This window comes from Peromyscus eremicus, chromosome 20 (genome assembly GCF_949786415.1).
Source record: "Peromyscus eremicus chromosome 20, PerEre_H2_v1, whole genome shotgun sequence".
NCBI lineage: Eukaryota > Metazoa > Chordata > Mammalia > Rodentia > Cricetidae > Peromyscus > Peromyscus eremicus.
The window spans coordinates 18,000,439-18,025,949 of NC_081436.1; the positions used below are offsets into that span (position 1 = coordinate 18,000,439).

General features: G+C 39.4%; 1 protein-coding gene across 1 annotated transcript in view; it reads right to left on the reverse strand.

Annotated features, from left to right (window-relative positions):
- Window positions 1–25,511, reverse strand: part of Atxn10 (ataxin 10) — a 144,243-nt gene that overhangs the window by 84,057 nt on the left and 34,675 nt on the right. The window contains exons 4-8 of the mRNA XM_059247801.1: window positions 21,411–21,507; window positions 18,966–19,124; window positions 12,179–12,259; window positions 6,455–6,620; window positions 328–436 (exon numbers count right to left, since the gene is read on the reverse strand). Of these exons, the coding sequence (XP_059103784.1) occupies window positions 328–436; window positions 6,455–6,620; window positions 12,179–12,259; window positions 18,966–19,124; window positions 21,411–21,507 (612 nt within the window). The remainder of the gene's footprint in view (window positions 1–327; window positions 437–6,454; window positions 6,621–12,178; window positions 12,260–18,965; window positions 19,125–21,410; window positions 21,508–25,511) is intronic.

Genomic DNA, 25,511 nt, shown 5'->3' on the forward strand with positions numbered 1-25,511 from the left:
AATTTATGGTATAATAAAACTTACAAAAATCACCCTTCTTATGATTTGCAAATCCCCATCATCAGTTTCATCAAACACATTCCCATGAGGTGGCACTGCAGGTATTCACAGAGACGCCTGATCGTCACATGCTACTAAGTAGGACCCAAGAAGGGAAGGAACAACAGTGCAGCCTCAGCTTAAGCAACTCCACAATTCCAGTCAAGAAAAAGGTTTCAAAGACTCTCAAGTGAAAACGCCCAAACTAAGGGTTTGTGTTTCAATTTATAGTCTAGAGCATGTCAAAGATTTCCTAACTAAAAATACTGTGTCTGCTACTTCACTCACCAATCACTCGCTCCATCAGCCCAGGAAAAACTTGTAGGTAGCCGAGAAGCTCAGTGTTGGATGTCATTTCACACAAGACGTCCAGAAGCCGAATGGTAGCCAGTGCTTCCTAAAAAGATAAGGAAACCTCCTTGCTAGAAATCAGAATTTTAACTTTGATTGTTATAGATAACGGTGAGAGAATGAAATGCTGTAACAAATACTATGTGCCACATCTGCAGAGAGAAACAGTGTTTAAATATTCTTGAATGATCACTAACAGCTGCATCAAGAGGACAAGATTCTGTGTCATTACGTGTCTTCCTGGAGCAGTGTAGAAAAGCTCTTATTGAAGCAAAAATACCTTCCACAGTGGGATAAGTGTTCAAAATGTACAAGTTACACATAACACTTATGCAAATACTTTTTTAAAGCATTTTCAGTATGTTCCACTTCAAAGATGCAAAAATTCCATGAAGCACATTAACTTCTTGTCCACAAAAGTTCTGTAATGTCCTGTGATCTAAAAAAACACTAGCTTCAAGAATGTATATTATTTCTGGGTAAATCTAAGCCTGTATACAATGTATTGGTAGGGTAGAAAAGATAGTACTATTTGAAAATGCTAGCTCACAGCTACTAAATAGTTTATATGAAACAGAAGACACAACCAGGAAATCACCAAGTGCCAACTCTATGGCATCTCAATATTTCAATATATTTTTCAAAGACTTAATTTTTACAGATTTTAATACTATTCTTTATAGTCTTTAGAAAAATTTAAGGAAAATCTTTAATATAGCTTTCTACAAGTCTCAAAACAGTATCAGGAAATAACACACTTTAATGCCTTGGGTCTTTATTTCAAAGCTTTCGCTTGCTAATACAGAGCTAATAGGGACATAAAAAGATTAGACTCTAAGTCTGAAGTCGGTACCAGGGCAAAGACATCAGCTCAGCAATGCTTCAGCACTCTCCTCTGTTAGGTGGTGACAGCCCAGACTGTCTCCTCTATGTAACAAGTCTATCAGAAAAACAGCAGGTTGATTCTGCACAGTGCACCATGCTTTTATTCTGTTTTTTTTAAATTTGTTTTATGTAGACATAAAATTTATTAAAACCCTATACAAATAATGCTATACTGAACACTCTTGTATAAATATCTGCAGTTTTGAATAAGTAAATATGGGTTTATAAATTCTTAAAAATCCAATTGCTGGGTCAAGAGTATGTACATTAAAAGTAGTTTAGCACTATTTTGAATGGTACACCAACCCACTAGAAGACTGTCACAACACTTTGCATTTTTTTTAAAGCTGTATTTTATTTTTAATTATCTGCGTGTGTTTGAATGTGTTTGTGCATATGAGAGTGGGTTCCCAGGGAGGCCAGAAGAGGTCTTTCTTACAGGCCTGGAGCTCACTCATTAGTGTAGCCGTTAGGGACCACGAGCTCCAGGGCTTGCCTGTTTCAGCCTCCTCAATGTGGGAACTACCAGAGTACACCAGACCACCTGGCTTTTCACGTGCGTCCTGGGGATCAAACTCAGGCCCCAAGCTTGTGTGCAAGCACTTCACGGCCTGGACTATTGCCACGGCCGCATCTCACTTAGTTTTAAGACAGTAACTGTCAATCATTAACTATATACATACATGCATGTATCTGTGTGGTGTGGGTGTGTATAGGTGACCACAGAGGCCAGAAGCATTGAGTTAAGAGGCAGTTGTGAGCTACCCAGTAGGTGTGCTGGGAACTAAATAGGTCCTCTGAAAAAGCAGTACAGGCTATAACCACTGAGCAATCTTTCCAGCCCTTAAGAGAGTAATTTTTAAGTGATATACCAAAGTAATGTTGGTTTTATTATTTATTGATTGATTGGTTAATTTTTGTTTTTCTAGACAGGGTTTCTCTGTGTAGTCCTGGCTATCCTAGAACTCACTCTGTAGATCAGGCTGGCCTTGAACTCAAAGATATCTGCCTGCCTCTGTCTCCTAAGTGCTGGGATTAAAGGCCTGTGTTGTCATCACCATCCTGCTGTTTTTTTTTTTAATAAAAGAAATTTAATGAGTAATATGGAGAATATGTTAGGTGGGATTAAACTGACTTCCTTTCAGTCAGTAACACAGAGTCTAGGGAAAAAAAAAAACTATGTCTAAATAGTGAAACCTTATTCAACTTTTGAAAAACTATATAGTAGGGCCAGTGAGAGGGCTAGGCAGATAAAGTTGCTTGCATCCAAACCTCAAACCCTGAAATCAACATGTTGGAAGGAGAGAATCTGTAGTTGTTTTTGTTTTTTTTTTAAAAAGCTCTTTCGGAGCCCGCCACCCAGCTCCCAAATAAATACATGGAAATTTATTCTTACTTACTTAAGCTCGGCCTTAGCTTGGCTTGTTTCTAGTCAGCTTTTCTACCTTAAATTATCCTGTTTCTCTTTAACCATGTTTTGCCTCTGGGCTTTTGACCTTTCTTTATTCTATACATCTTTCTTTCCTTCTTACTCTGTGGCTGGCTGGGTGGCTGGCCCCTGGTACGCTCCTCTCCTCCTTTTCTTGATCTTTGCTCTTCTCCTTGAGCCTAGATGTCTCCTCCTGTTTATTCTCTCTGCCTGGCAACCCGGCCTATTTCTCTCTCCTGCCTAGCTATTGGCTGTTCAGCTCTTTATTAGACCAATCAGGTGTTTTAGACAGACAAAGTCATACAGTTTCACAGAGTTAAACAAATGCAATATAAAAGAATGCAACACATCTTTGAATCATTAAACAAATATTCCACAACATAAACAAATGAAACACATCTTAAACTAATATTCCACAACAAGAATCTATTCCCCCAAGTTGTCCTGTGACCTCCACACTTATGCAGACATTCAGAAGTCAGCATCAACCAATTCCAGAATACAACTTGAGAATATGGTGTATTGGAATATTAGCTCAAGGGTCTTCTTCAAGCCTAGTGTAGCTTTGTATCCTTATTTCTTTTTTTTTTTTTTTTTTGTTTTTGTTTTTCAAGACAGGGTTTCTCTGTGTAGCTTTGAGCCTCTCCTGGAACTCACTTGGTAGCCCAGGCTGGCCTTGAACTCACAGAGATCCGCCTGGCTCTGCCTCCCAAGTGCTGGGATTAGCTTTGCGCCTCTCCTGGAACTCACTTGGTAGCCCAGGCTGGCCTTGAACTCACAGAGATCCGCCTGGCTCTGCCTCCCAAGTGCTGGGATTAAAGTTGTGCGCCGCCGCCACCGCCGCCGCCACCACCCGGCGTATCCTTATTTCTATCTCAAAGTATTATACATGCAAATCAGCATATTTCCTCCTCCCTTATAGAAACCATTTGAAGGAAAAATATATTTTTCTATATAAAAAATTAGAGGCCGACGATAAGGCTCAGTGGGTGAGAGCACATGCAGTACAAGCATGAGTACCTAAGTACCCACATAAATAAACTGTATAACCCCAGCACCGGGGAGGAGGGACAGGGGGGTCCAGAGAGATCTGTGGCTGGCCAGCCAAGCCAAAGAGACAAGCTACCTGTTCAATAAGAGACCCTGTTTAAGACAGTAAAGTGGAGGGCAATAAAGGAAGACACCTGACATCCTGCTCTGGCTTCTTCATGCACATCCATGAACATGCACACCTGCACAACCCCATGCATACAATACACACACACACAAACACAAACATCACAGGTATATCTTACTATAATACTAAAACTTTTAAACACAATTCTTGTGAACAATTTAAAGTCAGCTGTGATTTAACAAATATTGAAGTTTTTTTTACTGTTTCCTAGAAAATTACTTTCTTATATTATATTTATTATATATTACACATATAATCATGTATTATATAATATATGTATAAATGATTGTGATTATATATTATATAAATTAAGCAACTTATATATGTTATATATTTTGTAATATATAACAATATGATATGTGTAATATATCATTAGAGTATGTATGTATGTATGTATGTATGTATGTATGTATGTATGTATGTATGTATATATGTTGCTTTTCTCATGTCTGGGACAAAACACCTAGCAAAAGTTACTCAAGAAAGGAGAGGCATATGCTGACTCACACTTTGAGGGTTTGCTCTATCATGACCTGCAAAGTGTTGACAAAAGCAGCTGCAGTAGCAAGAACATGAATGAAGCAGCTGGTCCTCAGTCAGGAAGCAGAGAGAGATAAAGGCTAGTGCTCATGCATCAACGTTTGTGTTCAGTCTGGGACCCCAGCTCATGGACTGATGCCACTGCTTTTTAAAGCGCACCTCACTGCTCCCCCTGCTGGGAACAGAAGCAACTATCTCCAGAAAGGCAAACCAATGCTGAGACTTCTTCCTTTCTCTCCCAGGAAGAGAACTGCTGTGGATGTGAGGGCAAGGAAAGGCAACCACCAAGGGGCCTTGAACCCAAGCACAAACAGGGCAGTGTGCTCTCACAGCCAAACATCACAAACATGACTTCAATTATACCAGAACTCAAGAATTTCCCATGATCACTCACTCTCCGGGGTGTACTAGGATCTATTTTCTGCTTCTCTGCACACCTTCCCATGCTGTTTGGGTGTCCATTCTGGAGTCCAAGCTCTCCCACCTTGTCTCAAGCTACTGCCAACAGCATTCTAGCATCAACCACTCCTATCTTGATCAGTCTTACCAGGACACAAATGATCTATTATCTTTTTTAAAAATATATTTAAAATCTACTTCACTGAGATACAATTTATATGCAATACATACCTTTAAGTGTACAAAACAGGGTTTGTCAAAGTACACAGCTATGAATAACATTTCAAAAAGTTTCCTTGTGTCCCTGTGGAATTACTCTCAGCCGTGACTTAAGCCCCAGCTAACATGACCTGTTCTCTGTCATTATCCACGAGTCTAACCTACTACTGAATCTCACAGAAATGGCATCCTAGTCTAGCTTAGTTCACCTGCTCACATGCTACTTTAGGATCGCCTTTCATGCTGTTCCAGAAGTGCTTTTATTTTGCTACTGAGCAGTTCCCAAAGATAACAATTCTGACTTTAATTCAGAAAGAAGGGCAAAGAAATAGGTAAAAGTCGAGGTTTATCCAGCAAAAAGGTAGGGATAGAATTACTGCCAACTAGCTTCAGTAGCCTTTAGTAAAGAAAGGGTTAGTAAAGGAGAATGTGAGGCGGTTAACCAGGAAGGGTGGGGTTGGGAAGCGCCTACCTTGAGTAGGAGAAATACTTTTTAAACAACAGCTCAGAAACCTTTATTAAAAGGTTGTTGTTTTAAGATTTTATTTTATTTTAAAAGATCTATTTTTGTTTTATATGTATGAGGATTTCACCAGCCTATATGTATACCACATGTATGCCTGGTGCCCTCAGAGGCCAAAAGAGGGTATTAAATCTCCTAGAACTGGAGTTACAGATAGATAGATGGTTGTGAACTGCCAGGTGAGTGTTGGGAACCTAACTCAGGTCCTTTGCAAGAGCAGCAAGAGAGAATGGACATGTACAGAGTTGGACTACAGCGCTGTTTACAATGAGTAGAAGGAGAAACCATCTACATGTCTAACTACAGGGATGACCATACTCATCCTGAATATGTGTGAAGTGCCCACTATGTTTATAGTACTATGACCATGGCCACACTTCTGTCAAGTGGAGCTGACAAGTAAATGGCATAAAATCCATCTATGTGTCTTTAACACACGTCTGTGGATCTATGCTTAGCTAAAAGTACCAACCAGAATTACTTTTCAAACCACTAACTTGTACTGGAAAAAACAAGGGCATGGTTCCCCCTTATCTGTGTTTTTAAGTTCTCTAGTAAAACCACCTCTCACTCAGGGAGTATACTTATACCTTCCAAGTGGGGTTGGAGAGATGGGTCATCAATGAAGAGCTATCCCAGAGGACCCAAGCTCAGTTCCCGCCACTCACATAAGGCAGCCTACAATCCTGTAATTCTAGCTCCAGGGGATCTGTCACCTTCTTTTGGCCTCCACAGGCAAGCACACACATGTGGCACACATTCAAACAAAACACACACATAAATAAGCACAAATCTTTAAAACCTTTTAAGAAAGAAACCTCATAGAGGACTTGACTGAACTCGAAAACCAGTCTGTTCTCCTCCTCCAGGCCTATGAGATCCGTCTCCTTACCTGATCTTCCGTGTTAGGCTCCGAGGTCAACTTTAGCACATTCCTACACTGATCCACAAATGAGTTTGCAATCAACTCGGCATGGCGCAAAAATATAGAGATGTCATCCTTTGTCAGTTGCTCGTCACCCACTAGCTTGGCTATCATAATGTCTAACAGTGTAACCCTGTAAAACAAAAGAGTTCTGCATGAGTATGTAACATTTATGCTGTGTGATACCAAGTGTTTTTTGGGTTTTTTTTTTTTTTTTTTTTTTTTTTTTTTTTTTTTTGAGAAAGAGTTTCTCTGTGTAACATTCATGATTGTCCTGGAACTCACTCTGTAGACCAGGCTGGCTTTGAGCTCACTGAGATACACCTGCCTCTGCCTCCCAAGTGCTGGGATTAAAGATGTGTGCCACCACCACTGGCTTTTTTTCTTTTTTTAAATGTTCATGGGTATCAGGTCCCCTGAAAGGGGAGTTACAGACAGTTGGGAGCTGCCATGTGGGTGCTGGGAATTGAACCTGGGTCCTCTGAAAGAACAGTCAGTGTTCTTAACTGCTGAGCCATCTCTCCAGCTCCATTTTAAAATTTTTTAACTTTATTTTAATATCTAGCTAGGAAAAACTTTTATTAATAAAGCTAATTATCAATTACCTTTTTTTGAAAAAATGTTTAGTTTCTTCTATGTGACTTACTAGCAGCAAAAACTGTCCAATACACTTTTTATATCCATAACTTTTAAATGTTGAAGTAATTCAACATTTCAGAAAGGTTGCAAATTTAAGCTTTACAAATACTCACAATATAATAGTAGCAAAAGTAAAGCAGCTAACATTTATTCACTATTTAACACCAATCTATGCACATTACACATATTAGCTAATTTAACCCTTACAAATTTCCACAGAACAAGTACTATCATTAGTTTTACATAAGATGTCAATCTAGAGTAATAGCAAACATCTGTAATCCATCAGGCACCCACTCTCCCGTACACAAACATCATACATGCACATGCCTGTGTGCACACACATGTAAATGATTTTGTCTAAGTCACTAGCTGACATGACCATTTCTAATTCACTCATAACCAAATAGGTACATACTCTCTCTCTCAAAATTATGATTTCTGCATTTTTTTATGTAATGAACATGCAAAAGACTTAAAGAAATTTTCTATAGCAAAAAAAATCTATTTAGTTATATTTAAAGTGACATGGGCTACAGTTGTTAAAGTCACATATATGCAACCATGAAAAGGTTTTGATAAGGACCAAGAATGAGGGTAAGAGGACCAAGAAGAGAAAAGAGTGTTTTATGAGTATTCTAGAGCAAGAAATAAAATATCTGTAATTCAAATTAAAAGACTGGCATCTCCAGTAAATTTTCAATTTAGATTTGAACTTCTCCAAAAGTGTCATTTGTTGAATACTATATGCTACAAAGGCCAAAAATTGTATTAACCCAGAACAGCAAGCTAACCAAGTAGAGGCAATAAATGCTGCTGACAAACTTCATCTGTACCTTACTAAGTTACAGAAAACAGAATCAGCAGGCTGGAGTAGCAGCTATCTCTGTAACCTCAGTAAGCATTGCACTACAGAGTCTCAGATCCCTAACCTGGAAAACACAACAATGCCCAAGTCACAGTGACTGAGGATCTAAGGACAGTGGTGGTACTACAGTTTGAATATGGAATATCCCCACACAATTCACATAGTAACATATAGTACTGGCACTGCAGTTTAATGCATCTAGGAACACATGCTATGAAAGCAAGAGAAGCTAAGCTTTAATTCCTAACACCTATGTAAACCTAGCCACGGCCTTGTATGCCTATAGCCCCAAAGGGGCAGAGACAAACAGATCTTGGAAGCCTGATGGCCAGCCAGCCTAGTCAAAAATCATGAACTTCATGTTCAGTGCAAGACCCTACCTATGAATGAATGAATGAATGAACTGAAAGAAGCTGGAAAGTGATAGAAGAAGACTCTCAACATCATCCCCTAGCCTCCGTGTGCACACACATGCACGAGTGCACAGGCATGCTCTCACACGCTTGCACAAACACCATTCCACCACAATCTTAGTCCCTAAATGGTAATACTCTTTTAGGAGATGGGAGAATTTCAGGAGGTGGGCCTACCTGGAGGGAGTAGGTCAGTGAAGGTATGCCTTTGAAGGTTATACATGGTCTGCCATCCCTTCCTCCAGCCCATCAGGAAGTGAACCACTTTGTTCCCCCACATGCTCCCAATCATGGTACAGTACCTCACAATGGCCACGAAGCTAGACTACAGGCTCAAACCTCTAAAACTGAGAGCCAGAACAAATCTTTCCTCCATCAAGCATTTGTCTTTGTATTTTCAGTGTTTAACCACTGCTTTCCAGAGATACACTGAGAAAACTCACAGCTTCCAAAAGAGGAGGGAGCTAAGGTGGTAGCACAGTACTAATGGTAGAAGCCATAAGCAGAAACAGCAATTCAGAGTTGAGCATAGTGGCACATACTTTGCAATCTTAGTCTCTAGTGCCAGCTTTTGTGAGGCCAATGCAGTCTGAGACCAGCTTAGACAATATAGTAACACAGGGGCATTCCCTCACATTTACTGACTACTAACTATGCAAACACTAAGACCTTAATACATCATATTTAGGTAGTTATAATAACTCCATCAAGTGACTATTACTATCCCTTCACATAGATGAAACAGGGTTCTAAAAAGGTTAAATGAGTGAGCCACCCAAATAGCAGCTGCCCTTTGTTCCTGTGCCACATGCACACATTAGAACCTGAGCACTGTACACACTGCCTCTACAGAGCAGCCTTTCAACCTGCTAACAATTACACGGGCTCAGCAAGAATGGGGACCAGAAAGTGCATAATATTGGCTCTCATTATTAGTGAATCATACCAAACAAACCAATCACATGTGTATTCAAATTTCCCTCACAAATAATCTGCTCCCAATAGACTGCCAGCTCCTAGGTAAATGAGTCAAAACTCTAACAATTACAAGAATGCACACATGAAGAGAACACTTTCACACACGCAGTTATTGTCTATACCACACTAGGCAGGGAGTGTGCTCACTGTTCACCATCATGCCCCAGGAGCCACCAGCAGATACTTAGCACAGTACTTGTCTTATTCACTGATCCACAAACATATTTTAAAATGTGGACAGCCAACCAGATATTCTAATGCAGGGGACGGGGGACACACTCTGACATCTCAAAGGAGTCTTCTATGTCCCTCTGTTGCTCTCAAGTATGGTTCCTCATCTGACTCACAGAATTTGGGAACATTCTGAGTAACACACTGTCTCCTTGGTTCTCCCAAGGATTCTCCATGCACAGGAGAAAAATTTACTTGTCACACAAACCTGTTGATAAAAACTCTTACTTGTTGTAGTCCTATTAACCTGCCAAAGAAAACTTCTGAACAAAGAATACACCCTATCTTCTTCAGAAAGAGGCAAAGGGCACCATGCTTCCACTTCACCCAGAACCCAAGACCCTCACAGCCCCTCCTCCTCAGCACGGATCTCTCCACATTAGCATGGACACCAACAACAATATACACGACAGCCCTTCATTCAATGGCTGGAGTCTGTCACCCTGAGACTCCAGGACTTGGATTCCACAGCTCTGTGGGTACAGAGAGATTCCGACTACTAAGTCCTTCTCTCGGATTCACAGCATGAGCCTCAGAGCAGTTCATACTACATCTCCCTCTCACCAATGCAGCACAGTCCACACAAACAGGTTAACTCTGGTGCAGTCATCAGACAGTTAGTATATGACTGTTGGGGCTATCTGGTGTAACGATGTGGTAGAGCATTTGCCAAACCATACATGAGACTCTGGGTTTGACCCCTAGGACCATAAAGATAAATCATAAAAATGTATTGGTTGCAACAAAAACTCCTGTTGCCAAAACAAAGCCCAATCTTGTCCTTCCTACCCAGTGCTCTGACCCACTGCTCTCCTTTTTTTTTCTCAACCAAAATGAAATTTTTACTGTTTCGCAAACACATCCAAAAACTGCCTGCCACAGGCAGTCAGAAATCACTTACTGAAGTGATTCAAGTAACAACAATTTGCTTTTAGCCCTAATTGGGAACAAAAAAGTCTGTAGTTTTTTTCATCTGTAGAAAGCAGTATAACTTCCTACATTTAGGCCACTTTTTTTTTTTTTTTTTTTTTTTTTTTTTTGGTTTTTCGAGACAGGGTTTCTCTGTGTAGCTTTGCGCCTTTCCTGGGACTCACTTGGTAATCCAGGCCGGCCTCGAACTCAGAGAGATCCGCCTGGCTCTGCCTCCCGAGTGCTAGGATTAAAGGCGTGCGCCACCACCGCCCGGCTAGGCCACATTTTAAGACTACATGGTTGTATATTGTAGCTAGAGTTTTCCTGCCTTGCCCACAGTCAGGACAAATCTTTGTCACCTGCCAGTCCCACAGCTGCTCAGACCCAACCAAGTAAGCACAGAGACTTATATTGGTTACAAACTGTATGGCCGTAGCAGGCTTCTTGCTAACTGTTCTTACAGCTTAAATTAATCCATTTCCATTCATCTATACCTTACCGGGATCTTCACATGCGGCTTGTCATGGTGGCGGCTGGCAGTGTCTCCCTCACCTAGCTTCCTGTTCTCTCAATTCTCCTCTGTTAGTCCCGCCTATACTTCCTGCCTGGCCAGTGGCCAATCAGTGATTTATTTATTGACCAATCAGCAACACATTTGACATACAGACCATCCCACAGCAGTATATATTGAAAACATGTGTTAGTATAGATAAATTATATCCATGTTCATGTGTGCCATTCTGAGGGCATGAAAAACACAAGTACAAATCCTGGGCCAGAATACTTTTGATTGCTCTGTTTTGAACAACGAAGCTTAGGATAGCTGGCACTGTGGCTGGGGCCATACTGCCACTCAAGATACATACTACCAGACACACCTTCACCTAAACCTAAGTCAGTGTGCAGACTTGATCACTCTTCATTCACTTCTGAAGCTAGCAGGCAATAACTGATCAAGATGTCTAAACCATGCTCTGTGTGCCATCAATGTCAGACACACTGACTATGGAACACTCAACTCAGGAGGAATGCAGCACATCAACAAAACCTGCCTGCTCTCTTCTTTAAAGGGACATGACCTGTGTGTCCTTGTCCTCTGTGCTATGGGTGTTTGAAGGCTTGCATGTGTACACAGGCTATCATCTACCTCCTGACTTCAGTGGCAGGAAGCATACTACTTGGATTACCTTTACTATCTACTAGGTTGAGTGTGAATAGGCCTTGTAAATGTTCTTCCTCTCTAATAAAGGTATACTAGTTTATATGAATTATCTACCAGGAAACCAGCAATATATATTTGAAATAATCAAACTAGTTATATGAACAAATAAACACATCCTAAATATACAAGTATATAATGCGTACTTCAATAAACTGTCACTATAAAATTTTGTTCTTAAAAGTTTTATTTTTATTTCTTTAGCATGCTTTTTACTAAATAATGGCATCAAACTGAATTCAGTGACCCTATAAAAATCACTGCCTGTTGTGGCTAGGTTGTGATGTTAAGCAAGCAATGTAAAACCAGCACCTTACAGACAGATGTACTTGGAGGCCTTTGCCAACGATAAATCACACAGCTTTCAGTCCAGGCTATAGGACACTCTATGGAATGCTAAAGAGTCAAAATCACACTGGTTTGGGGGTTACCTTTCCTGGTTGCTGAGTTTAGAATACATGGCTTCCACCAACTCCGGGCTTTTCAGAAAATGGTCTGTAATAATCAAGAACCTACAGGGAGAAGGAAGGAAAATTTGGTTATTACATACAATAAAACATATATGTCCTTACCTACTTTATAGACACATCTTACACAAAAGAAAAACCTTTCATTTTATTGAGCTTTTTTACTTTTTAAAATATTATTCTTATACATATGGTCATTTTGTCTGTGTGTACATGTGTACATAGTATGTATGTGCACCACATGTATGCCTAACCACAGAAGCCAGAAGATGCATCCTCTGGAACTGGAGTTAAAGACTGCTGCGGTGTTGGGGATTGAATCCGGGTCCTCTGTAAGAGCAACAAGTACTCTTACCCCTGAGCCATCTCTAAAGCCCTAACTTTACTGTGATCTTCTCTGTTTTAGACAGTTCATGAATTGTTTTTTTTAGCAGTTAACAAGGTGGGGTGGTGATCCTTGAAATATTTTCTCTAATTTTCCATGTGAAATTTTATGAAAATAATTCAATTTCAAATAGAAAAGCAAGTCTACTTTAGCTTTTAACCAAGCTTTTCACTATGAACAGAAACATGAAATTTAGCTACAATTTCAAATCTAGACAGGAAACATAACACACGGTTTTAGTCAGAAGCTTAATGCTGTTAAGACGAGGCAGAAAAATGGACATGTCATATTGTTATTTAAAAATATGCCAACAATGCAGTGATGAATCCTGGCTTGATTTTCCACTCTTTAAGAGTACTCAAGTTACCAAGAAAACATCCACGTTGTCAAGCACTGTGCTCATCTGGACTAGAGAGATGACTATGGAAGCCTGAGGCAAAGATTATAAGCATATTTCTTCAAAGTACCTCTGTGACATCTAAAAAGATTGGATAGCACTATTATTTCTCAATTGTATCTAAGAGAAAGAATCAGTAAGACTTAAGAACTAAGGAATATGATGTTTATAAATACTGTTATAGTAATAAAAGTTGACTATAAAGTGGTAAATACACTAATACACAATTTATTTACCCTCTCAAATATCACTGAGTGTGATAATCAAATGACACACACCAATGACCACCACACTGCCCTCTAAACATTTCCCACACTGGAAATGTAGCTCAATGGCTACTACCTACACAAAGCCCTGTGGCCCCACACCACTACCTCTGAAAGAAAAATCTAAACAAGTATTCTGTTTTTTCTACAGATCTTTAAAATTGCCAACTACTCAGATTTAAATATGTCTAACAATAATGAATATTAATGAATAGTAATAAAAATGTCAATAGTATTCATATTAATTTAGGCAGTTTATCAAATGGAGTAAGAGGAATTCATGCATTCCAAGCTAGATTGACAAATAAAACTGGAATCCTAAAGCCCATTCAAACATAATTTGGCTATTTGGAAATCAAAACTTTTCTCATGAGAACATTTGTTAAAAATAATATTCAATCAAACATGGTAGTGTGTGACTATGATCCTAGAACAAGGGAGGATTATGCAGAGACTGCCAAGTTCAAGGCCAGCCCAGACAACACAACAAGACTATCCCATGACACCCCTACCCAAAAAACACAATATTGTAAATACCGTACCAGAAACTAGAAAACAAGTTTTACTTCCCCAAATACTCCTCAAACAGCAGAGAAAGAGCCACAACTACCAGGCGACCCAGTTGTTTTACTCCTGGGCATATAGCCAGCACACTCCATGCCCTGCCATAGAGATATCTGCACTTCCATGTTTACTGCTGCTATAGCAAAGAACTGGAGTCAACCTAACTGTCTACTGATAAATGGATAATGAATATTAAACACACACATACTCTCACACAAATACTATTCAACTCCAAAGAAAAATGTAATAAAAAACTTCAGGAAAATGGATGGATGCATTATATTACTCTAGGTCACACAATCTCAGAAAAGGAAAAAAACACATTCTCTCTCAGATGTAGAATCTAAACAAAAACACATATGTAAACAAGTGCACATGTGGGTATACAGTACAACACATAGAAAAGACAACAAGAAAGAATAAATATTAGGTGATAAAGAAGGAGTAAATATAGGTGATGGACATGAGTTACGAAAAGATGTTTTTAAAAAAAAACTAAGTGTTTTTCTAATTCTAAGTCTGTCATGGATATTTTTAGTTTGGTGGGGAGGGTTAAGTGGATAAAAATATATCCAAAGGTAAACGTGTAAAAATCCAATGTGAAGCTCCACAGCTTATGGCTATTCTAAATGTAAAGAAGTTCACTGAGATGTATATGGGTTTTTTTGTGGGGGTGGGGGTGTTTAGTTTTTCAAGACAGGATTTCTCTGGCTGTCCCAAACATACTTTGTAGCCCAGGCTGACCTCAAATTCACAGAGATCCACCTGCCTCTGCCTCCTGAGTGCTAGGATTAAAGGTGTGCGCCACCAAGCCCATTGAGGTCAGTGATTCTTGCTAAACGGACTGAACAGGGCTTTTGCTAAAACTGGATTTTACAAGGAAGCACAGATGGGTCTAAAGGGCCTGACTAATGTTTGGTCAAGTAGAGAGTCTTTGTCAGTGAGAAGACCATGGCTCTCTCAGTTATCAAATCTTACAGTGGCTGGCAGGTATGATCAGTCCTAAAGGGGAGGCCTGCAGAGTGAGGCTTGGGCTCCACTGTGATGGTTTTTATTTGCAAAATTTTTATAATAAAGTTTATGAAAAAGAACTTTTTAAAGCATAGAAAAAGACATTATTCAACCACTCAAACCAAACGCAATGCCAAAGACTTTCTCACCTACACTTTCATGTTACTCCAGTATATCCAAACAGAAAGATCTGGAGCTATTATGATAGTCTTACATCTTTCCCTTTCTAAGAATAAAGAAAAAAATGAGGAGATAATAAATTCTCATGTAGTTGGTGCTCTTTATCAGCCATCTTCACGCCCAAACAAGGGAAAGAGGGCAGAAACGGGGTCTTGTCCAATTTTCAGGAACCAGTTCATACTGAACAGTAAAACAATTTTTGGAGGCCTCTGGCCAGTTCGCAGCCAAATGCAGCCCATGAGCAGCAGAAGTTATCAGCTGAGGACTACCTCCCCTGTCCTCCTGTCTGAACTCCACCCGGTGACCGCTGACGGCTTCTGAGGTACTCTCAGGTACATTCTGTATCTGCCCATTATGAGCTTGGTTCTTTACCAAGCTGATAAGATACAGACCCTGGCTACCTATCAAGTACCTACCAAATAAAACAGAACTCTGCTACCAGCTGGCTCGAAATAAGCTGACTCTGAGGACTTACCTCAATGACTGCAAATGTTACGTGTATATACTTCAGGGGTGTTTTCCAAATTAAACACGTAAGATTTTCACATACCAGCAGCTGTTTATTTGCATATGGTAGTTCAAATACAAATGATTTCCAGAAAAGTAAATAATTTTAAACTTAGATAAAACTTCAACATAATAATATTTCATTTAAGAGGCTCAAACTGAAAAGGTTTATACTTCACCCAAGACTCACTACCAGAAGGCCACCTGGGTCCTGACCACACTGCCCATTGTGAGGAATCCACAATGTGAAAAATGTGAAAAACAAAAAATAAAATAGAAACGACAAAAGAAAACCAGGTCAAATTGTTAAGAGATAATGTAATAATTGTAAATATAAACACTACATGATGATGTAACAGCTGTAAACACAGACACTGTATGATTTTGTAACAACTATAAACACAGAGCCTGAAAACAAATACCGCCACCTGAAAGAACTGAAAGGAGACGGGCTTGGTGGCACAGCCGGAACGTCAGCACCTGAGCGGCTGAGGCACAGGAATTATGAGTTCAAGGGCAGCTAGGGTTACAAGATAAAACCCTGCTTCAAAAGAAAGACACTGGATTGCTGAAGACTCTAGCAAACCTAGCAAAGCACACTCATCTCAAGTGCACACAAAACATTCTCCATGATGGTGATATAGCGGGCCATAAACAGCCTCAAGAATTGTAAAAAGAATGAAATCATACAAAGAGTGTTTACTTTCATAAAATTAAAAATCAATAACAAGACAAAATTTAGAAAATATACAAATACATGAAAACCAAACTCCTAAATAACCAATGGATACAAGAAGAAATTATAAGATAATTAAAATATAACTTGAAATGAATGAAATGGAAAGCACAATTCAACAAGATGCACAGACTACTAAAACAGTTCTCATACGGAAATTGATGGATGTAAATGCTTAGACTCCCATGTCAACAATCTAGCTGCCTTTCCATCCTTAGAAGTAACAAAAAGACAACACCCAAACTAAGGAGCAGGAATGCTACAACAAAGGTTACACCAAAAAGGGAACAAGGGCTAGTAGTCAAACACAAGGGTCAGTGAGGAGGCTCGGCACGTAAAAGCTCTTCCTGAGCACGCCTGACAACCTGAGTTCAATCCCTGGAACCTACATAAAGGCAGAAAGAGAAACTCAATCCACAACACTGTCCTCTGACCTCCATAAATGTACCATGGCAGTTACCTATCTCCTCACCTCCCACCCAATAATATATTCTTTAAAAAACAACTACAGATTCATAAAAAAAAAAAAATCTACCTGTTTTTGAAACTAAAATGATGGTCCTAATATTAACATAGAAATGCAAGCGACCTAAAGTAGCCTCCTCTCCCTAGCAAACACGTAAATTTTGATAAAGAACATAGGAAGTCTCATATTTTCAGATTTTAAATTTATGTTTATCAACACCATGTACTACTGGCATTAAAAGAGAAATTAAACTGATTTAAGAATTAAAAGAAAAAGAAACTGACCAGAGGTTCAGACCTGTGAACAATAAAACATCAGCATTTATATCTCAGAGTATAGAAAAACTGGCTGGTGGAGATCGTTCAGTTATTAAAGTATTTGCAACCTCAGTTCAACTGAGTTCAAGCCCTGGCATCCACAACAAGGCATATGAAAAATAAATAATGAAAGGTGTATGGTGGCGTGTGCTTGTAATCCCAGCGCTGGAAAGGCAGGAACAAGGCAGATCCCATGGGGCTGCTAGCCAGCCAGCCTCGTCTAATTGGTGAGCCCCACATCCCAGCAGGAAACTCAAGCAAGATGACACATCCTGAGGACACCAAGCAAGGTTGACTACTGAACACACAGAGAACAGAGGGAAATTGCTCCAGCACAGCACCGGAATGTCTGCATCCTCTCGCACAGACTACACAGACCAAAACTTGAACAGCAGCTCATCTGAGTCTACTGATACCTTGTGATGGTTTAGAATAAAAGATAAGAGGCTCTTTCCTAAGACAGTTACTGTGAGAGATTCTAAAGGGTAGGGTCCTTTCTGCACAGCTCTCTCACAACATAAAAGCAGCTTGTGCCTCTAAGTAACACACTGTCTAAAGCCACAAGTGGCTGGTCTATCTAGACCTTTACTAGTCTGGAAAAAACACCCAACACCTTGACCTATGTATTTCTAATATTGAGTCCTAAAAGACAGGTCAAAGGACCTAGGATTGAAAAAAGTACTCCAGCAGATACTTCTGAAAACTGAAGAAAGACACACATCTACTACCCTTGTGTGTTTTCTGTTGCTGTGATAGAATACTAACCAAAAGCAATTCAGAGGAAGAAGGGGTTTATGTTGCTTAGGTTATAGTCCATCAACAAAAGAGGCCAGGGCAGTAGCTCCAGGCAGGAACTGGAGCAGAGACCATGGAGGAACACTGATTGCTGGCTTGCTCAACTACCTTTCTTATACAATGTAGACCCGCCTGCCTAGGAATAGCTCCATCATCATCAGTGGACTAGGCCCTTTTCTTCCTCAATGGTTGAGAGTCCCTGTTTCAAGTATGTCTATGTTCGTATCAAGCTGACACAAACAAGCAGCACACCTACAGACTCAGGAAGTTAAAGGGGCCAGGTAAAGGTGGCGCAGGCCTTTAATCCCAGCACTCAGGAGGCAAAGGCAGTTGGCTCTCTGTGAGTTCAAGACCAGCCTGGTCTACTGAGTTAGTTACAAGAAAGCCAGGGCTACACAGAGAAACCCTGCCTTGAACCTGTCCCCTTCCCCCAAAAAATAAGAAGTTGAAGGAATCCCCAAAAGAACAAGCAAAAAAAACGAAAGAAATAAAAAACCTATGCTAAATAACATTAACTCCTAAAAAAAACAAGTAAAGCAAATCTTAAAAGCAACCAGAGAGAAACCAAACATTGTTTACAGAGACAATGTGACATGAAGAGCAACAGTGTCTCATTTACGCAATGCCCACCAGACACATACCAACTTCTGATCTTTAATGAACCACCTGCTAAGGTCACAGCGGTCTCCAAACAGGCTGAGACATTTGTACTGTGTTCATTCACACACCAAAACTGACCTTCACCTCCTTACTACCTTAAAGAATCTCCTATTCAAGGCCAAGCTCAGGCTTTACCTTTTTCACAACCTCAAAACAACTACCATACCTTGAGTTTTCTCTTAAAACTTCTACAAAGGAGTTGAAATTATAATTCAGTGGGAGAGCACTTGTCTACATGAACTCAACTCATCTGCACCACAAAAAGTAAATAAATTATTAAATTAGTAGCTAGAACAAGCCAGATGTGGAAGTAACAATCTCAGCTACAGAGAGTCTGAGGCAGGGGATCAAAACTTCAAGGCCAGCCTAGAGAACAGAGTAAACCCTGTTATATTACTAAAATCTCTATAAGGAAAATGATCTGTTAGGATGGCCTCAAACAATCACATTTCCAGCAAGATACTTACGGCCATTCTGACTCTGGATGCTTCTGGTGAGCTTCTATGACATTAATTGCAATGTTGAGGTTTTCTTCCAGGTCTTTCATTCTTTCAGGATTAAGAGATGTGAACAAAATCATTGAACAGTAGGCAACAATCTTTTTGTCTGGATGATTTAAGCAAGACCTGACAAACAAAGAAATGAAGACTCTTAGTCCAATCATCAACACGGTAAAATATGACTGTAACATAAATACTAGTAAGCCTTAGCAAACTCAGTATATACTGGTATTCTTAGGGTATAATAAAGATTTACAATGCTGTGAAGCAAAGCATATCCTTGAGTATAAAACCAGGAAATATAACAGTAAGCTACAATAAAATGGAACTGGAGAGATGGTTCAGTGACTCAAAGCACAAACAGTTCCTGCAAAGGACCCAAGTTTGGTTCCTAGCACCTACTCCTTGAGGCTCACAACTGCTTATAACTCTGGCTCCAAGGGATTCAACACTCTTTTGGCTGAGGGCAACTTTACTCACACACACTACCCACACAGACATATATGCACATATATAATTACAAATAAAAATAAATCTCAAAAAAGGCAATAAAAAGTTGCATTTGACTTAGGACTCAGAACTGAAAAGAAAGTAACATTTAAATAGAGAAAAAAATTAAAATGATCACTCCTAAATCCTATCAGCTACAAGAACTTAATGAGGTCACTTATTGTCAGTTATGTCATGGCTCATCCTAAAATTTGATTCCCCACCCCCGCCCCTTAAACTTCACAACCCAGGCATGGTGATGCATGCTATTAATGGCAGTACTCAAGAGGCAGAGGCAGAGGCAAGTGGATTGCTTGTGAATTACAAGGCCTAGCCTAGTCAACATAGCAAGTTCTAGGCCAGGCAGCCAAAGCTACAAAGTGAGACCTTGTCTTGAGGGGGAAAAAAAAAAAAAAGTTATATGGGCCAATGAGTTTGCTCAGTCAGTAAGGGTGCTTGCCACCAAACCTGATGACCTGGGTTCAGTCTCCAGAAGCCATGTAAAAGTGAAAAGGAGAGAACTGACTCCTGCAAGCTGTCTCTGGCCTCCACATAATTGCTATAGCACAAACACATGTGCATGAACAATAAACAGAAAGTGTTAAAACAAAAACTTGTAAATAATTAATGTGTATTTATGTAGCTTAAGTTTCATTCTTTCCTTCCATCTACAATCAATTACTATTAAATGTAAAGATAATAGATATATATCTATAAACACACACTTCAGGCATTTGAGAAATGTACTGAGCTAGAATTGAGTAAGAGTTCATCTAATAATTATAACTAATATACAAGCCCAGAGAACAAGCACAACCAGAGAAGCAGCTCAGACCTTACACAGCAGCACTTGGCTTCACACTGCAACCATACCCTTTACTACTGACAATCTACAGGAACCTCACCTGGCCAAGCAGGATTGGTTCCGTTTATCTGCAGGACCTGGAAGAACAGAGATAATCGCGCCCGACTTAAAGCACTTCGCACTAGCTGCTCTTCTGCTGCCCACACTGCCCACACTCGAAGCTTGGCCTCCACAACCACCACACGTGTCTTTCTATTGCCCATCCACTTCTGTCACCAACTTACATTTTAGTGTGATGCTCAACAACTTACGAGTTCATAGAGCTAGTGTTTTAAAGTAATGCAAAACATGAACCAATTCAAGATCCAATATAAATAACCAGACTAGTTATAGACTTCTTACAGCAGCCAGACTGGTCAATCACATCTCATAGTAATAAACAAGCTCAGTGCTCATCTCTTAACACTGACAAAGGAAACTGAATTATCTTCTTCTCATAGTGACAGATTGAACAACAGAATAGCTATCCCCACTTCTCACAGTGAAGGTCACCTCACAATGATAAACACATATTATCCAAATCTTAGAATTCTCCATTTTCTACCAAGAATAGTATTGGGCCAGGCATATACACAACATTGGAAAAAAAAAAAAAAAAAAAAAAAGGATTAACTCATTGCCCATATTTTAATGTTTTCTGTTCATGGGTTTTTTTGTTTTGTTTTGTTTTTCTGTATAAATTTCAGGGTCTTTAATGAAGTTACTACTTTCCCCATGACTTTTATTTCTTAAAAATAAGCTGGCATGTTCCCAAGTACCACACATCTTGGTACAAAGCTCAATGAGTATCAGATATGTGTACCATGGAACCACCACACAAACCAAGGTACAGAACACTGGCAGGGTCCAGGAGTCTCCTTCATACTCTCTCCCAGCTAATACCTACCTGCTAACAGCCACAAAGAATATGTACTATCCTGAATTCTATTACTACACTACAATCTTGTTTTTCCTGTTTGTGAACTTCATATAAATGAAAATATAACTCTCTTTTCAGGAGCCAGCCCAAAAAAAACAAAACAACAACAACAACAACAAAATCTTAACATTATACTCACATAAAGAGTTCTGGGAAAGCATGGACCCAAACAATGGACTGGGAATCTTCATTCCGTGAGGCAATGTTGCCTAAAAACTGTAGGCCACAACGAAAAGCTAAAAATATAGAAAAGTAAAAATTGAAGATAACAGATTCAACACAATGAATAAATACATCTTAGTAAGGAATATTTCCCATGTTATAAAATAGGAGAGTGAGAAAGAGAAAGGAAAACAGGGAGGGAGGGAGGAAGGGAGGGAGAGAGAAAGGGAGAGGAGGGGGTTGGAGAGAGAAAGAGAGAAATTGGTTATCTAAGAGTCTCAATGCACAGTGAAATTCTGAGCATGACATTAATACGCCTCATCAAAACAACACTGTAAAATTAACTTCTTAAAAACTAAAAACTCAAATATAATTACATGAAATATCATTGGACTACATGCTCCAATTAAAAGATCATTACAAATTAGGTATGTCTGCACATATTTGTAATCAAGGCACTCCAGATGCTGAGACAGGAGGATCATACTAACAGAAGACATGCCAAGACCAGTTCAATAAAATTGTCTCAAAATGAATTTTTAAAATGCTACAAGTTTTTTAAAACAAACATACCTAGAACATAAAGTTACAGAATACTGCAAGTTAAAGAACGCTAAAAGGAGACTGACCAAATATCAGCCGAAAAAGGAGAGATAGCCACTTAAAATTAGATATAATAAGCATTAATGCAAAAGACATTGCTGGAAATATGTTAAGTAACCATCACAGACTAACTTATCAAAAAAGATGTAAATATTTTTAAATTGGAATTCACCTAGTAATATACTCTCAAATATATAAAGAAAAGCTGACCACAGTGAGAAATATTGACAATAAGTTGAATAGTTTTAAGATACCTTTTCTCAACAAATTCTAGAAGAAGCAGACAAAAAAATACCAATATATCTCAAATATCTGAGTAAGATTTAATAAAAACCTGACATTTAGAATGTTAGCAGCAAAAATACTGGCCAAAAGTTCAGCAAAGTGACAGCATCAAATGCCACAGACTCATTTACTGCAGACAAGAACAGAACCTGGTACAGTTCTTTGAAAAGCTGTTTGTCAATTTCTTATAATGAAACACACAAAAGTCACAATGATACCATTAACAAAGGCATCAAAACATAATGAAAGTGATGTTCATACAACTAACACGGAAATTACAAACTACCAAGTATCTCCATTCAGGATCTTCCTTAACCTAAAACTAGGTATAAATAAAAAGTCTATAGCACACATTAGAATTAATGGCCAGGCATGGTGACAAGTATTACTTTTCAAAGATGTCCAAGGCATTTGTAATCACCATTTATAATTACCAGAGTACAAAAGTACCATTGCCAGCAAGACAAAAGACCCAAGGGCTAAAAAGGAACAAATCAAACTATCATATCCCACAGTATCAATGAAATGTTAATGTATGTAGATTATTTTAAATATGTAAGTTGTCTGCACTCTTGAGAAAGCTTATTTATTTGTAAGGTTTTTTTATAATAAAGTTTACAGATTTTAAAAAGAGCTTACAAAAGTTATTTCACCTAAGTCAATTATTTAAAAAAATCCATAGTTCTATATGCAGGAAACGACCAAGGATAAGGACATTGGGCTACAAACAGGATACACTTGCCTAACATCTATAAGACCTTGGGCTCAGGTCTCAATCTCCAATAAGAGGGGAGGATGGCATGGGAACAGGACAAGGACACCATTTATAAAAGTACCAAGATATGGGGATGGAGAGATGAGCAGTTAGGAGCCAGAGTTCCCAGCACCCACGTGGCAGCTCAAAATCAACTGTGACTCTAGTTCCACGGGCTTGGACATTCTCTTCTACCTTCCACAGGGTACACTCACATACATGCAGTCAAAACCATCATACACATAAACAAATCTAAAAAGAAAATGTTTGTAAGTGTCAAGATACAAATGACAGCAGTGAGCACACTACCAAGGAGGAAACCACAAAACAGGTGTTAAGTGGAACTAAGGAAGGGAAGAACTATGGCGGGTCCAGAGTCATGTGACTGAGTTTCTATAGAGATTAAATGTAATTGGCAGTCCAGATCCAAGCAGGAGAGTCCACACACATACACATGTATGTGTCATTCTACATCCTGGAGGACATACATGTTTGTAGGAAATATAATAAAACCATTCTAAACTTCTATGAAGACACAAAGGGCTGTTAATAGCTATGACCCTGGTGAAAATTGAAAAGTGGATCTGTGTTCGCAGACTACCAGCTGGTTCAGTTGATGAGGTACATCAGGGTGGAACCAGGACAGGAATAAACAGATCAGTGGAACAAACACAAACTTGACCAAATGATTAATGACAGAGGTATCAGCAGCAAATCACTGATAAACAATGGTCTAGAATCAGCAGTGGGGTGCCTGGGTGCCTTGGTGCCAGCACAGAAAACCTGACAGTGTTGGACTTCCTCACACAAGACAGAAAGTTCCATCCCAACCCCTGAACTGAACATGAAGCACCAAAATCAAAAAGTTTTCAAAACATTGGAGAGCTTTTAAGTCCATAGGAAAAGATAGTAATAAACGTTAAAACTAGTAACACTTTTTCTCAAAAGATACCATGGAAAACAGAAATAGTGCCACAGAATAGGAAGATACATGAAATACACAACTACCTTTAGACTTACCATATATTCAAAGAGCTCTTATAAGTCATTTTTTTTTTTAATTTGTTTTTTTCGAGACAGGGTCTCACTATGTAGCTCTGGCTGTCCTGGAATTTATTATGTAGACCAGGTTGGACTCGAACTCATAGAGATCTACCTGCCTCTGCCTCCTGAGTGCTGGGGTTAAAGGCATGCGTCACAACACTTGGCTATAAACCATTTTTAAAAGACAGATAAACGAACAGAAAAACAGGCAAAAAAGTTTTGTGGAAAAAAATTGGTAAGCTCCAAAACAGTTAGGCAGGGATGAAAAAGTACTCTAACCCATGAGACAAGCAAGAGAGGCTTCCTCCACACCCACTGGACTGGCGCAACTTACAGTCAGAAAACAACAGCATGTGGTGAGGGTGTAGGCGCCAAAGGTCCAAGAGTCCATGAGCTATTAACAATAGGACACAGTCAAAACAGCTTTAAGTAGATAGCACCAGTTCTTGATTTTGCCTCCCAGCTCCAAACAAAACTGCAGTGTCTGCTCTGTGAAAATAAAGGTGTTGGACCCTCAAGACATTTCGGCTGCCAGCACTGTCACCATGATTTACTTCTCCTGGAGGACATCCTCCTCTGCTCTAAGGAGCAGCTTCTCCAGGCCCAGCTCCCACAAAGCATGGCATCAGTAGCACTAGCAGCCAGAACCCAAAAACTGACTTAGTTAATATACCTTAAAGAAACTGAACATGGCCGGGCGGTGGTAGCACATGCCTTTAATCCCAGCACTCAGGAAGCAGAGCCAGGTGGATCTCTGTGAGTTCGAGGCCAGCCTGGTCTACAGAGCAAGATGCAGGACAGGCACCAAAACTACACAGAGAAACCCTGTCTCAAAAAAACAAAAAAGAGAAAAAAAAAACAAAGAAAGAAAGAAACTGAACACAAAATTCATGTTTATACCAACAGATACAAATATTGAAAAAAGAGCCGGGTGGTTGTGGTGCACACCTTTAATCCCAGCACTTGGGAGGCAAAGCAGGTGGATCTTTGTGAGTTCGAGGCCAGCCTGGTCTACAGAGCGAGATCCAGGAAAGGCGCAAAGCTACACAAAGAAACCCTGTCTCGAAAAACCAAAAAAAAAAAAAAAAAAATTGAAAAAAGAAAAAAATTTAAAGCTCAAGTGCTCCTCACAGCCTGTTTACAGAATTACATTATTTCCTTCTGTCTACTTTTCTGAGTTTTTAGAAATCAGTCTATAATAAATGCTTACTGACTGTTTATAATATAAAGGTACCAACCTTGTTCCAGATAGCTCTAATTTTAAGAGACACTGATAGTTCTATAAACACTTCCTTAGCAAGCTTCATGGCTACATTCCCCTCGCACCCAAGGTGGACTACTTTCATCACGCTCATCAACACCACCTCTCAGCACTTGCTCTGCAATGAGCCA